This window comes from Salvelinus namaycush, chromosome 28 (genome assembly GCF_016432855.1).
Source record: "Salvelinus namaycush isolate Seneca chromosome 28, SaNama_1.0, whole genome shotgun sequence".
Lineage (NCBI taxonomy): Eukaryota > Metazoa > Chordata > Actinopteri > Salmoniformes > Salmonidae > Salvelinus > Salvelinus namaycush.
In genome coordinates this window covers 7,528,320-7,543,315 of record NC_052334.1, presented here as the reverse complement: position 1 = coordinate 7,543,315, position 14,996 = coordinate 7,528,320, and the positions used below count along the sequence as shown (strand labels likewise).

The window sequence follows — 14,996 nt, the reverse complement described above, 5'->3', positions numbered from 1 at the left end:
CCCAACCCTGATACTGTAACATGTATCCCATGGATCTGGCTAACTAATGAAATAGTCTTCTAGTTTATGTCATTATAACGCTAGCTAATGTGAGATTTTCAGCATCTGACGGTTTCAAACTTCCAGCAGTCTCCAGGCTCTTCTTCAGGAAAAGGATCCAATGAACTTCCACCAAGGGTTGATACTTTACTTCACAGGAAGAATGTCAAGGAAAAAGAAGAGAGTTACATTTCTATGTAAGTTTGTCAAATATATAGCAAAGTGGTATTTTGAATTCAATAAGAAACTTAGCTACTTGTCAGTATGGATTTGTAAATGTTTGTCATTTTTACAGGTTACTAAAGAAAAACAAACATGTCAACAGATCATGTATAAAATTTAGTAAATTATCAGGTGTGGGAGAATCTCCCACTGAAAATGCACTATCATCAAATGTGTCCAGGTCTCCTTTACATGGAAGGAGCATTAAGAAAAGTGAGTCTCATCCTCATTTGTTGTATTTTAATGGATTTTGTAAGCAAAATCATTGTGCGCGCAACATTTCTGTTTCTCTAGTTGGCTGCATGTTCCAGCCCAGCAAGCAGGAGCCACTGTGTCTGAAAAGAGGGGTCATTGAACCAATTAAACACATGTGTGAAACCTCAATGATCCCCGACACATGGAACTATAAAGGAAAGAGAGTGAAAGACGTCCGCTTCGATGCAAAAGGTAGATTACCCCGAAATAGTTACACGGAACTGGTTGATTAAGCTTTTTTGCTGCACTTAGCTTTTTTTTTTAATGTAGGCTATTCTGTACATAGCCTACATGTCAGGGTGAGGACGTTAGACGTAGCATAATTATTGTACATTGTTGGTTCTCAACAGAGCCTGACAATGACTGTGTTGTGAGCCACATAATCAGATTGAGAGAAAAACTGGGCTGGTCCACTGAGATTCCTGACAGGAGAATAGCAAAAGCATGCCCACAAAACATACAGGTTGGTTTCCACCATTTTAGTTGCTAGCCTATATGATCAATTGATGTGAACTTTATCATTGAGTCTCTGCAGTCCACGGTTTTTATATTTTACATATATATATTTTTTTAATTTTAGTCCAAGACTAGGTTTATATAAGTATAACAGTTAAATTGTGTGTTATTTTTTTTTAAATACACTAGAGATATTTTGGAATCATTGGCATACGTCTTCATAATCAATACATAATATTTGAATCAATGCAAATCTAACTTCCTTGTGGATGTTGTGCAGGAAATCCCTGAGGAGACTAAAAAGGATCCTGGAGAGTATGTGTACTGTCTGATGAGGAACAGAGGTGACCTCAAGATCCAGCCCAACCCCTATGATCTTCAGGTGGTTTCTGTCCAGACAGCTAAACAGAGCTGTCAGTACTGGACCGTTAGCGCTTCATGCATATTCAAGGTCAGTTCAACTAGTTCACCGTTGAACTGTTAAACGTTGGTGAAAATACATAGGGTGCGTTAGTAAATTCACTCTGGCTATCTACTCCGATTTCAGAGCACTCTCGTCTGAGTGTGCCAGAGCACAGAATAACTGATGAATTTACGAATGCTCAACACCCGTTGAATATTGCCGGTGTCAGTAAACGTTGGCAAAAAAAGTGTAATTAAAATGTTGCCAGCAGCACAGGTACAGTCACCAACCCTCTAGATAACATGAAAACACCCTAACCAGCTCTGCTAGGGCGAGTAAAATGGTCAGAGTGAGATTTTTCTCTCATTTGTGTCTGGAAGTAGCTAGCCAGCTAGCCAACGTTTGCCAGTTAGCTTAGGTGCTTGACTGCCTTTGTAAGGACAGAACCCAACTCCTCGGCCAGAGCTTCCAGTGTGTGCTCTGAACGATCGGAGAGCGAAACGCTCTGAATTTACCAACGGACAATCTGACAACGCTCTGAATTTGTGAAGGGACAATCTAACAAAGCTCTGAATTTATGAAGGAACAATCTGACAACACTCTGAATTTACGAAGGAACAATCTGACAACACTCTGAATTTACGAAGGAACAATCTGACAACACTCTGAATTTACGAAGGGACAATCTGACAACACTCTGAATTTACGAAGGAACAATCTGACAACGCTCTGAATTTACGAAGGGACAATCTGACAACACTCTGAATTTACGAAGGAACAATCTGACAACGCTCTGAATTTACGAAGGGACAATCTGACAACACTGAATTTACGAAGGGACAATCTGACAACGCTCTGAATTTACGAACGCACAGAGTGCACTCTGGCACTCCAGATTGAATTTATGAACGCACAAAGCGCACTCTGGCACTCCAGATTGAATTTATGAACGCACAAAGCGCACTCTGGCAATCCAGATTGAATTTACGAACGCACAGAGTGCACTCTGGCACTCCAGATTGAATTTATGAACGCACAAAGCGCACTCTGGCACTCCAGATTGAATTTATGAACGCACAAAGCGCACTCTGGCAATCCAGATTGAATTTACGAACGCACAGAGTGCACTCTGGCACTCCAGATTGAATTTACAAACGCACCCATATATTGCTATTCTCTGTATAGTGCACAACTTTTGACAAGGGACACAAGTATTGTACTATATATGGCTTTTGTTACTATTTGGGACGCACACATAATTTACTCCTATTTTATGTGCAGGTTTCCCAGAATACAAGTAAAGCCTAGTCCTGGGCCTGTATCCACAAAGCATCTCAAAGCAAGAGTGCAGATCTAAGATCTATCCATCTAATTCTATGAATTATAATCTAAACAGTGAAACTGATCCTAGATCAGCTCTCCTACAACTGATAGTTTTTTGGGGATATGAGCCCTGGCATGTTCAATGGAGATTCTTCAATGTGTTTTTAATTTTAGTCCAAGACTAGGCTTAATCTGTGTCCAGGAAACCATCCCAAAGAGTCCACCTCACTCGGTTTTATTTTATAGGTGTCTGTTTTGGAGGACAGAAGTGGTGAAATCATGTCTGTAATAGACTGGCTTTCTGAAAGAGAACTGTTTTTCAAAATCTTCAAGTTGCCATTGTTTGCAAAATTCAGGTTTGTATGGTTATTCTTATAGAAGGATGATGAAAAGTGTGTATCTGATATGTGTATGTGGAAAGTATGTGATATAATACCGTAAAATACTGTAATCCAGTTTTACAATGAACTTTTTGCTCTCTGTAGAATTTGGAAGGCATTTACAATCTGGAAGGTCACAGTATGCCACTCAAAGACCAAAAAAGCTAAGTGAGTATTGATCAAATATTACGTGCCACATGATATTTCATTTGTCTTATAATAAGTCTCCGTACGGCCAGTGTTGCCTGTCTTCTTCTTGTTCCTCTTTTTCTGCTTTTCTTTGTCTCCACACTATTAAATACCTTCCAAATAGAACTTAAAAGCTTTTGAATTACATTATTTGTTATCAATTTTATTTTTTAGGGAAATATTATCCAAAGGTCTTTTTTTTACTGATGACATCTTCTTGAGATGTCTGGTTGAAATCAAAGGACTTTTCGAGATGGCCAGTGACAAGACAAGATATGGCGATTCTGACGGTGCCATTGTTTTAACAAAGGTGTGACCATGTTTTTTTTGGATAACTATCTTGTTTTCAACTCCTTTCTAATAACATGGTTTTGTTTATTCTACCTAGTTGGATAAATCCACCACATACTCCTTGATAGGCTTCTGTGAGGCCCAGAACCAACAATGTGCTGTAGCACTGAGACAACTTCACTGCCTTCACCACAAAGTTGCCACTTTGATTCGTGCAGCTTGTCTGAAGGTACACTGTATTAGTCCTTTAGATTGTTACGAGGACATGTCATTTAAGAGTCCTGAAAAAACATCTCTGTCACTATCCTCTGCTGATCTACCTTGGTTTTGATGTTTGGCATGACAACAACCATAGGTGTTGGCATGACAACACAAACAGATCTGAGCCCTAATTCATAAAGAACCTCAGAGGCGGAGTGCTGATTTAGGATCAGATCCATGGAATATCTTACGCAATAAGGTACAAGGGAGTGTGGTATATGGCCAATATACCACGCTGTAAAGGCTGTTCTTATGCACAATGCAACGCGGAGTGCCTGGATACAGCCTTTAGCCGTGGTATATTGGCAATATACCACAAATCCCGAGGTGCCTTATTGCTATTATAAACTGGTTACCAACTTAATTAGAGCAGTAAAAATGAATGTTTTGTCATACCCATGGTATACAGTCTGATATACCACGGCTGTCAGCCAATCAGCATTCAGGGCTCGAACCACCCAGTTTATAATAGTCAATATGATCTAAAAGGCTAAACTAATCCCAGATCAGCACTCCTACTCTGAGACATTTTATATTGAATAAGATATATTCAATATATCATTGTACTGTCTTTTTTCTTGTCAGGTAGCAGAGGTCCAGGGTGCAGAGAGACTGTTCCTCCCTCTGTCCTCTCAGTCGACCAACAGGCCGCTGTATGCTGAGGTGGCTGAGTGGAGGATCCTCTTGTGTCGCTTCAGCCACTTCCTCAACATGATAGACAGAATGTTTGAAGAGATGCTCTGTGTCTTGGTCAGATCTGCAGTTCAACTCCTTCTGTTGTTCCTCCGAGAGTCCTCTAACACTAATGGAGTGAAAGAGAGAAGACAAAAGACAAAGTAAGTGGTTTTTAAGGGAAATATAGTAAGGTTATGGCATTTGTCAATGAGTTGAATTAGCATGCTTGCGATGTTGAAATATTTGCCTGTGTACTCCCTAGAAAAATGGCAAGGATGGATGCAAGTGGACCTTACATAAATATTATCAAAGAGCCAACTGGTCGTAATGCGGCGCATAAACTTTCTTCACCAAGCCAAGGCCAACCACAGCTTGTTAACAAGGTAGATCCGCTTTTATCTATTGTGCCAATGTGGTCAGAAACATGTAAACATCACTAAACAATGCGTCACTTGTAATACTAAATTGACTTGTAGTATCACATTTTCTAGTAATCTCTCGTGGACCAACTTTAGTTCTGGGTTAACTGAGATTACATTTGTAGATGCTACCGGATTTTAAAAAGGAAGAGCCTAAAGAAGAGATCCAGGCTGTATTTGAAGTGAACGTCCTGCTTACAGTCACACCTGTGAACCAGCCAATGACAGATGATGTCTCAGCCAAAGGGACAGCCACAACAGAGCTCCACTCTGAAGTCGACACAAAAGGTGAATCCCATTTATAGTATAAAAAAAAAAACTAAAATAGATATTAACTCTATTAACTAAGGTGTTCAACTTAAATGTCTGCTGAAGCTTAGTGTTTTCTCAACCTAGATACGGAGAAGGATAAAGAGGTTTCCCGTGAGGAGACTCCATGGCGGTATGACTTCACTTATATATTACAATAAACTGTATCGCTCCATGTTCCTCTATTAGAAAAATGTATGAATTTCACAAACATCAGCTCGTGTTTTTCTGCTAATCTGTCAGTCAGCTCAGTCAGTGAAGTGATTATATTACACAGATGCTGCTGTTTTCCTTCTCCTAGTTCGCCCAGCAAACGAGTGAAGCTAACCATCTATCCCTGCCTTGATGACTTCACACTGCACATTCAGCAGGTGCTACAAGGATTTGAACAAGTCATTGGTAAGACATTCTCTAAAGATTTAAATTCACAGCCTTATTGTCTTGTAAATACTGTAGGTTCATAAGTATTATGCTGTTTTAAAGTGCAGAGCTTTGCTAGACGGTAATGGACTGTGTCCCAGATGGCACACTATTCCCTACATGCATCATACAGTGCCTTCGGAAAGTATTCAGACCCCTTGACTTTTTCCACATTTTGTTACGTTACAGCCTTATTCTAACATGCTTTTTTTTACCTCATCAATCTACACACAATACCCCATAATGACATCACAATACCCCATAATGACATCACAATACCCCATAATGACATCACAATACCCCATAATGACATCACAATACCTCCATAAGGACATCACAATACCCCATAAGGACAAAGCAAAAACTTTTTTAGAAATTTCTGCAAAGTTATAAAAAACTCAAATACCTTAATTACATACAGTACCAGTCAAAGTTTGGACACACCTACTCATTCCAGGGTTTTTCTTAATTTGTACTATTTTCTACATTGCAGAATAATAGTGAAGACATCAAAACTATGAAAAGTGTAGTAACCAAAAAAGTGTTAAACAAATCAAAATATATTTTATATTTGAGATTCTTCAAAGTAGCCACCCTTTGCCTTGATGACAGTTTTGCACACTCTTGGCATTCTCTCAACCAGCTTCATGAGGTAGTTACCAGGAATGCATTTCAATGAACAGTTAATGCCTTGTTAAACATTAATTTGTGGAATTTCTTTCCTTATTAATGCGTTTGAGCCAATCAGTTGTGTTGTGACAAGGTACAGGAGGGGTGGTATACAGAAGATAGCCCTATTTGGCAAAAGACCAAGTCCATATTATGGCAATAACAGCTCAAATAAGCAAAGACAAATGATAGTCCATCATTACTTTAAGACATGAAGGTCAGTCAATCCGGAAATTTTGAAGAACTTTGAAAGTTCCTTCAAGTGCAGTCGCAAAAACCATCAAGCGCAATAATGCAACTGGCTCTCATGAGGGCTGCCACAGGAAAGGAAGACCCAGAGTTACCTTTGCTGCAGAGGATAAGTTCATTAGAATTAACAAGCCTCAGAAATTTCAGCCCAAATAAATGCTTCACAGAGCTCAAGTAACAGACACATCTCAACATCAACTGTTCAGAGGAGAATGGGTGAATCAGACCTTCATGGTCGAATTGCTGCAAAGAAAACACTACTAAAGCACACCAATAAGAAGAAGAGACTTGCTTGGGCCAAGAAACACGAACAATGGACATTAGACCGGTGGAAATCTGTCCTTTGGCCTGATGAGTCCAAATTTGCAAATGTTTGGTTCCAACTGCCGTGTCTTTGTGAGACGCAGAGTAGGTGAACGGATGATCTCGGAATGTGTGGTTCCCACTGTGAAGCATGGAGGGGGAGGTGTGATGTGTGGGGGTGCTTTGCTGGTGACACAGTCAGTGATTTATTTAGAATTCAAGGCACACTTAACCAGCATGGCTACCACAGCATTCTGCAGCGATACGCCATCCCATTTGGTTTGCGCTTAGTGGGACAATCATTTGTTTTTCAACAGGACAATGACCCAACACACCTCCAGGCTGTGTAAGGGCTATTTGACCAAGAAGGAGAGTGATGGAGTGATGCATCAGATGACCTGGCCTCCACAATCACCCAACCTCAACCCAATTGAGATGGTTTGGGATGAGTTGTACCGCAGAGTGAAGGAAAAGCAGCCAACAAGTGCTCAGCATATGTGGGAACTCCTTCAAGACTGTTGGAAAAGCATTCCAGGTGAAGCTGGTTGAGAGAATGCCAAGAGTGTGCAAAGCTGTCATCAAGGCAAAGGTGGCTACTTTGAAGAATCTCAAATATTAAATATATTTTGATTTGTTTAACACTTTTTTGGTGACACCATGATTCCATATGTGTTATTTCATAGATTTGATGGCTTCGCTATTGTTCTACAATGTAGAAAATAGTAAAAATATAGAAAACCCTTGAATGAGTAGGTGTGTCCAAACTTTTGACTGGGTACTGTATAGGGAATAAGGTGCCATTTGCGACACATCCATGAATAATTAGTAATCTACAGAAATGTAATAAGCACTGGATTGTAACAATTATCTCTAACTGTTTTACAGTTACACATTTGCCCTTTATATTAATTACATTGATTTCACTCAGCCAAACAGACGTCCTTCAACCAAGACCCTAACCTCCTGGATTTGCACTCGCCTCCAGTGTTTGACCTGAAACTGTCTGTTGACGAGGAGCTGGAGAAGGAAAGAGACCAACATCTCCGACCATGGCCTGAGCTGGAGCTGTTACTGGGGACAGATCCCGCTTTCCAGTCTGATGTACGTAACTATAACTATGTATACACATCTCACACGTACACATGTCACCTGTATGGCATGTCACACTATCACACCAGCATCATCTAATCATGTGTTATACGCGTCGGAGGCGGAGCTGTTCTCTGTTACATGCTCTTAGCAGATGCTCTTATCCAGCGAGACTTACACAGTTAGTGCATTTAAGGTAGCTAGGTACGACAACCACATATCACAGTTATCAAATCATAAATCAAATCAAATCAAATTTTATTTGTCACATACACATGGTTAGCAGATGTTAATGCGAGTGTAGCGAAATGCTTGTGCTTCTAGTTCCGACAATGCAGTAATAACCAACAAGTAATCTAACCTAACAATTCCACAACTACTACCTTATACACACAAGTGTAAAGGGATAAAGAATATGTACATAAAGATATATGAATGAGTGATGGTACAGAACGGCATAGGCAAGATGCAGTAGATGGTATAGTGTACAGTCTATACATATGAGATGAGTAATGTAGGGTATGTAAACATAAAGTGGCATAGTTTAAAGTGGCTAGTGATACATGTATTACATAAAGATGGCAAGATGCAGTGGATGATATACAGTACAGTATATACATATACATATGAGATGAGTAATGTAGGGTATGTAAACATTATATTAAGTGGCATTGTTTAAAGTGGCTAGTGATACATTTTTACATAATTTCCATCAATTCCCATTATTAAAGTGGCTGGAGTTGAGTCAGTATGTTGGCAGCGGCCACTAAATGTTAGTGGTGGCTGTTTAACAGTCTGATGGCCTTGAGATAGAAGCTGTTTTTCAGTCTCTCGGTCCCTGCTTTGATGCACCTGTACTAACCTCGCCTTCTGGATGATAGCGGGGTGAACAGGCAGTGGCTCGGGTGGTTGTTGTCCTTGATGATCTTTATGGCCTTCCTGTGACATCGGGTGGTGTAGGTGTCCTGGAGGGCAGGTAGTTTGTCCCCGGTGATGCGTTGTGCAGACCTCACTACCCTCTGGAGAGCCTTGCGGTTGTGGGCGGAGCAGTTGCCGTACCAGGCGGTGATACAGCCCGACAGGATGCTCTCGATTGTGCATCTGTAGAAGTTTGTGAGTGCTTTTGGTGACAAGCCAAATTTCTTCAGCCTCCTGAGGTTGAAGAGGCGCTGCTGCGCCTTCTTCACAACGCTGTCTGTGTGGGTGGACCAATTCAGTTTGTCCGTGATGTGTACACCGAGGAACTTAAAACTTTCCACCTTCTCCACTACTGTCCCGTCGATGTGGATAGGGGGGTGCTCCCTCTGCTGTTTCCTGAAGTCCACAATCATCTCCTTTGTTTTGTTGACGTTGAGTGTGAGGTTATTTTCCTGACACCACACTCCGAGGGCCCTCACCTCCTCCCTGTAGGCCGTCTCGTCGTTGTTGGTAATCAATCCTACCACTGTAGTGTCGTCCGCAAACTTGATGATTGAGTTGGAGGCGTGCATGGCCACGCAGTCGTGGGTGAACAGGGAGTACAGGAGAGGGCTCAGAACGCACCCTTGTGGGGCCCCAGTGTTGAGGATCAGCGGGGTGGAGATGTTGTTACCTACCCTCACCACCTGGGGGCGGCCCGTCAGGAAGTCCAGGACCCAGTTGCACAGGGCGGGGTCAAGACCCAGGGTCTCGAGCTTGATGACGAGTTTGGAGGGTACTATGGTGTTAAATGCTGAGCTGTAGTCGATGAACAGCATTCTCACATAGGTATTCCTCTTCCTCAGTTAGGTTTCCATCCAATTGGCAACAGATTTTCATTCCAAAAGAAATCATCTGCATAAATACAATTTGCACATTTTCCCACCAGAGATGTGTTTCCATCAAATGGACTTGTTGTGGATAAAAAGCTGTGCGTGATGACATAATACACATAAAAATAACACTTGCTGTTAAATTCCCGTGTACCTAATAAAAAATAGAAGTGAAATGGGTTTCCATCGCATTTTCAACTTTACTGATGGTTTTTGACACAAAAACTGTTGCGTTATATATAACAGAAGTGCCCACTCTGGTCTTGGAATGCGCGCTCTATTTGTCAAACTGCAGCCAAGCATCGATCAGAATAAGACCCTCTATATTTATTGGAAAGCAGCATCAAGCTCATCAACTTTCACCACCCTGTGATGTTCATCATAACTTATTTCATCTGTAGCCTAATAAACTGCATGTTTTCCCGAGTTTTAGTGGGAGGACCACACAACATATGAAATCAAAATGTATTTGTCACATATTTTATAAATAACAGGTGTAGACTAACAGTGAAATGCTTACTTACAGTGCCTTCAGAAAGTATTCACACCCATTGACTTTTTCCAAATTTTGTTGAGTTACACCCTGAATTTAAAATGGATAATATTTAGACTTTGTGTAACCGGCCTACACACAATACCCCATCATGTCAAAGTTGGGGTGGCAGGTAGCATAGTGGTTAGAGTGTTGGACTAGTAACCGAGAGGTTGCAAGATCGAATCCCCGAGCTGACAAGGTGAAAATCTGTCATGCCCCTGAACAAGGCAGTTAGTTCCTAGGCTGTCATTGAAAATAAGAGTTTGTTCTTAACTGATGTGCCTAGTTAAATAAAGGTAAAAAAATAATAATAATAAATAATAATTATATTTTTTGACATTTTTACAAATTAATTAAAAAAGAAAAGCTGAAATGTCTTGAGTCAGTAAGTATTCAAACCATTAGTTATGGAAAGCTTAAATAGATTCAGGATTAAAAATGTGCTTAACAAGACACATAATAAATTGCATGGACTCACGCTGTGTGCAATAATACTACCTAATTTCTGTACCCCACACATACAATTATCTGTCGAGCAGTGAATTTCAAACACAGATTCAACCACAAAGACCAGGGAGGTTTTCTAATGCCTCGCAAAGAAGGGCATCGATTGGTAGATGGATAAAAAAAAAGCAGACATTAAATGTCCCTATGAGCATGGGGAAGTTATTAATTACACTTTGGGGATGGTGTATCAATACTAATACTATCAATCACTACTAAGATACAGGCGTCCTTCCTAACTCAGTTGTCGGAGAGGAAGGAAACTGCTCAGGCCAATGGTGACTTTCAAATAGTTACAGAGTTTAATGGCTGTGATAGGAGAAAACTGAGGATGGACAACAACATTGTAGTTACTCCATAATACTAACCTAATTGACAGAGTGAAGAGAACTAAACCTGTACAGAATACAAAAAAATACAAAACATGCATCCTGTGTGCAATATGGCAAGTTTGGAACTAACAAGACTCTTCCTAGAGCTGGCCTCCCATGCCAAACTCAGCAATCGGGGGAGAAGCATTTTGGTCAGGGAGGTGACCAAGAACCCGATGGTCACACTGACAGAGCTCCAGAGTTCCTCTGTGGAGATGGGAGAACCTTCCAGAAAAACAACCATCTCTGCAGCACTCCACCAATCAGACCTTTATGTTAGAGTGGCCTGAAGCCACTCCTCAGTAAAAGGCACATGACAGCCTGCTTGGAATTTGCCAAAAGGCACCTAAAGGACTCTCAGACCATGAAAAACAAGATTCTCTGGTCTGATAAAATCAAAGATTATACTCTTCGGCCTGAATGCCAAGTGTCACGTCTGGAGAAAAACTGGCGCCATCCCTATGGTGAAGCATGGTGGTGGCAGCATCATGCTTTGGGGATGTTTTTCAGCGGCAGGGACTGGGAGACTAGTCAGGATCGAGGGAAAAATGAACGATGAAGTACTAAAAGATTCTTGATGAAAACCTGCTCCAGAGCCCTCAGGACCTCAGACTGGGGCGAAGGTTCACCTTCCAGCAGGACAATGACCCTAAGCACACAGCCAAGACAACGCAGATGTGGCTTCGGGACAAGTCTCTGAATGTCCTTGAGTGGCCCAGCCAGAGCCCGGACTTGAACCCGATTGAACATCTCCGGAGAGACCTGAAAATAGCTGTTCAGCGACGCTCCCCATCCAACCTGACAGAGCTTGAGAGGATCTTCAGAGAAGAATGGAAGAAACTCCCCAAATACAGGTGTGCCAAGCTTGTAGCGTCATACCCAAGAAGACTCAAGCCTGTAATTGCTGCCAAAGCTGCTTCAACAATGTACTGAGTAAAGGGTCTAAACACTTACAGTATGTAAATGTGATATTTCAGTTTTTTATTTGCAATACATTTGCAAAAATGTATTATAAAAACCTGTGTTTGCTTTGTCATTATGTTGTATTGTGTGTAGATTGATGAGGGGAAAAATCAATGTAATCGATTTTAGAATAAGGCTGTAACGTAAGAAAATGTGTAAAAAGTCAAGGGGTCTGAATACTTTCCGAATGCACTGTATACTGTAGGTAGGTAGGGATAAAGTGGCTAGGCAACAGGATAGATAATAGATTGAGCTGTAGCAGCAGCGTATGTGGAGCAGTAGCAGCAGTGTATATGGTGAGTGTGTGAGTGTCATCAGTAAGCATGTTATGTGTGTGTGGATATATGTACAGTAGTGTGTATGTGTGTGTTGGGATGTCAGCGTGTAAGTATGTGCAAGTGTTTGGGTAGAGACCAGTGTGTGTGTGCATAGAGTCAGTGCAAGAGAGTTTGTTCAAAAAAGTGTCAATGCAGGTAGTCCCGGTAGCCATTTGATTAACTATTTAGCAGCCTGGTTTAGAAGTCTTATGGCTTGGGGGTGGAAGCTGTTCAGGGTCCTGTTGGTTCCCGACTTGGTGCACTGGTACCGCTTGTGGTGTGGTAGCAGAGAGAACAGTGTGGCTTGAGTGACTGGAGTCTTTGACAATTTGTTGGGCTCCTGACTGGCGCAGTTGTCTAAGGCACTGCATCTCAGTGCTAGAGGCGTCATTACAGACCCTGGTTCGATTCCAAGCTGTATCACAACCGGCCGTGATAGGGCGGCGCACTATTGGCCCAGCATCGTCCGTGGTAGGCCGGCCATTGTAAATAAGAATTTGTTCTTAACTGACTTGCCTAGTTAAATAAAATAAAATTCCTCTGACACAGAGGTCCTGGATGGCAGGGAGCTCTGCTCCAGTGATGTACTGGGCCGTACTCACCATTCTCTGGAGAGCCTTACAGTCAGGTGCCTTGTGGCTGCTGTACCAAGCAGTGATGCAGCCAGTCAAAATGGTGCAGCTGTAGAACTTTTTGAGGATTTGACGGCTGACGCCAAATCTTTTTAGCCACCTGAAGGGGAAAGAGACTGTCATGTCCTCTTCCAAACACCAAAAGTATTGGGATAAATTCACTTATGTTTATAAAAGTAGTAAAAAGTTAAGTATTTGGTCCCATATTCCTACGCAATGGCTACATTAAGCTTGTGACTGTACAACTTGTTGGATGCATTTGCTGTTTGTTTTGGTTGTGTTTCAGATTATTTTGTGTCCGATAGAAATGAATGGTAATATTTTATTGTGTAATTTTGGAGTCATTTTGGAGTTAACACTTCTACATTAATGTGGATGCTACCATGATTACGGATAGTCCTGAATGAATCGTGAATAATGATAAGTAAGAAAGTTACAGGCCAAATATCATAGCCCCAAGACATGCTAACCTATCACTATTACAATAACAGGGGAGGTTAGCATTTTTGGGGGGTATGGTCTTTGACCCTTTGTAATTTTCTCACAAGTCTTTGACTTTTACTTCATAGTCATTGTATCATTTAAAATATAAAGTGCTGGAGGAGGGAGGGTCACAGTGGGGGTCACTGTGGGATTAATTGAGGTACTTTTTGAAGAGGTATTTTCCATAGAAGTGTAGTTGTTTGTCACTTACCTATTACTAGTTTGACATGTTTTTCTATGTTCTAAATCAGGTTTGTTGACATATGACATAGACCTTGATACAGATGATACACATCTGATGTGTTTGTTGATTTCCAGCTGTCGGACATCCTCAGTACCGTCCAGCGAGGGATGCAGGGAGTGGAGAAGTACTGTCAGAGGCTAGAGAAGTACTGTGATATGGTGGAGACAGCCATGTTGACTGACATGGATGGGTTCTTGGCCGGGGAGAAATGGTCTCCCCAGGATATCAAGGCCATCTTGGCGGTGCACACAGAGAGCATCAGGCTGATGAAAAGGATAGAGACTGAGACCCGTGTCAACATGATCCTGGTCAGGTGTCACCAGTACCAGTCAAACTGCCTGCCCTACCCAGAGGCTCTCATCTTTACCATTCACTCCATGCTCCCCTCCATTGTAAAGAAGAAGAACCTGGAACTGATGGAGGTTTGTTAAATAGTACATTAGTATACCATAGTTTTTGTTAGTGTTGTTGTTTAAGCGTGTCTAAATACCAGATACTCTACCTACAGTCATGAAGTAAACTAGACTGAGACTTCATGCATAATTCATGTTCAGGCTATTCATATTTTGAAGTTATTATAACTGTGTTGAGGAGCGCTTTGAGCGGTACTACTTTTCGGTTATACTTTCCTCTCAATCTGTTCAATCAGGTGATCAGAGGAGCTCTTAAAAAGCTGGATAAAGACATTTTTACAGTGGAAGAGTTTGTCGAGCATCTGGCCTTCCTGAGTCGGATATCTGTGCAGATTCCAACTCTGGAAAGACAGTATCAGTTCCTCATTCAGCTCTATAGTATGGCTAAAGAGTACCAGATCACTATCTCTCCTGAGGAGCTGGCTTTGTACCAGCACCTCGTCCCCAGCTTCCAGCATCTCAAATCCACTGTCATGATCTGTGAAACCAAGAGGGATGACAACATCTTCAAGTTCAGCGTTGATCTGGGCAAACACTTAAATCAACTCAGATTTGAGCTTGTTCTGGTTAAAAGGAAGGTACGGTTGATCTTTTAGCAGTTGTTGTGCTTTTCTCCCTCCTTAATACTCAATAAGAGTCATTATTCTTGATTGTGTTTTAACATGTGTGTATCTATGATTTCCTCTTTCTGACAAAGCTGCCTAACCTGGTCTCACACCTGTTCATACTGCCAATGGCCGGACAACAGATGTAGGACCAGACTTAAAGATGTCACAAATCTCTTATTTCTCA

General features: G+C 41.4%; 1 protein-coding gene across 1 annotated transcript in view; it reads left to right on the top strand.

Annotated features, from left to right (window-relative positions):
* Window positions 1-563: 563 nt before the first annotated feature.
* Window positions 564-14,996, top strand: part of LOC120023010 (dynein heavy chain 6, axonemal-like) — a 58,566-nt gene continuing 44,133 nt past the window's right edge. The window contains exons 1-6 of the mRNA XM_038966961.1: window positions 564-708; window positions 867-979; window positions 1,253-1,423; window positions 4,405-4,569; window positions 13,866-14,213; window positions 14,441-14,782. Of these exons, the coding sequence (XP_038822889.1) occupies window positions 564-708; window positions 867-979; window positions 1,253-1,423; window positions 4,405-4,569; window positions 13,866-14,213; window positions 14,441-14,782 (1,284 nt within the window). The remainder of the gene's footprint in view (window positions 709-866; window positions 980-1,252; window positions 1,424-4,404; window positions 4,570-13,865; window positions 14,214-14,440; window positions 14,783-14,996) is intronic.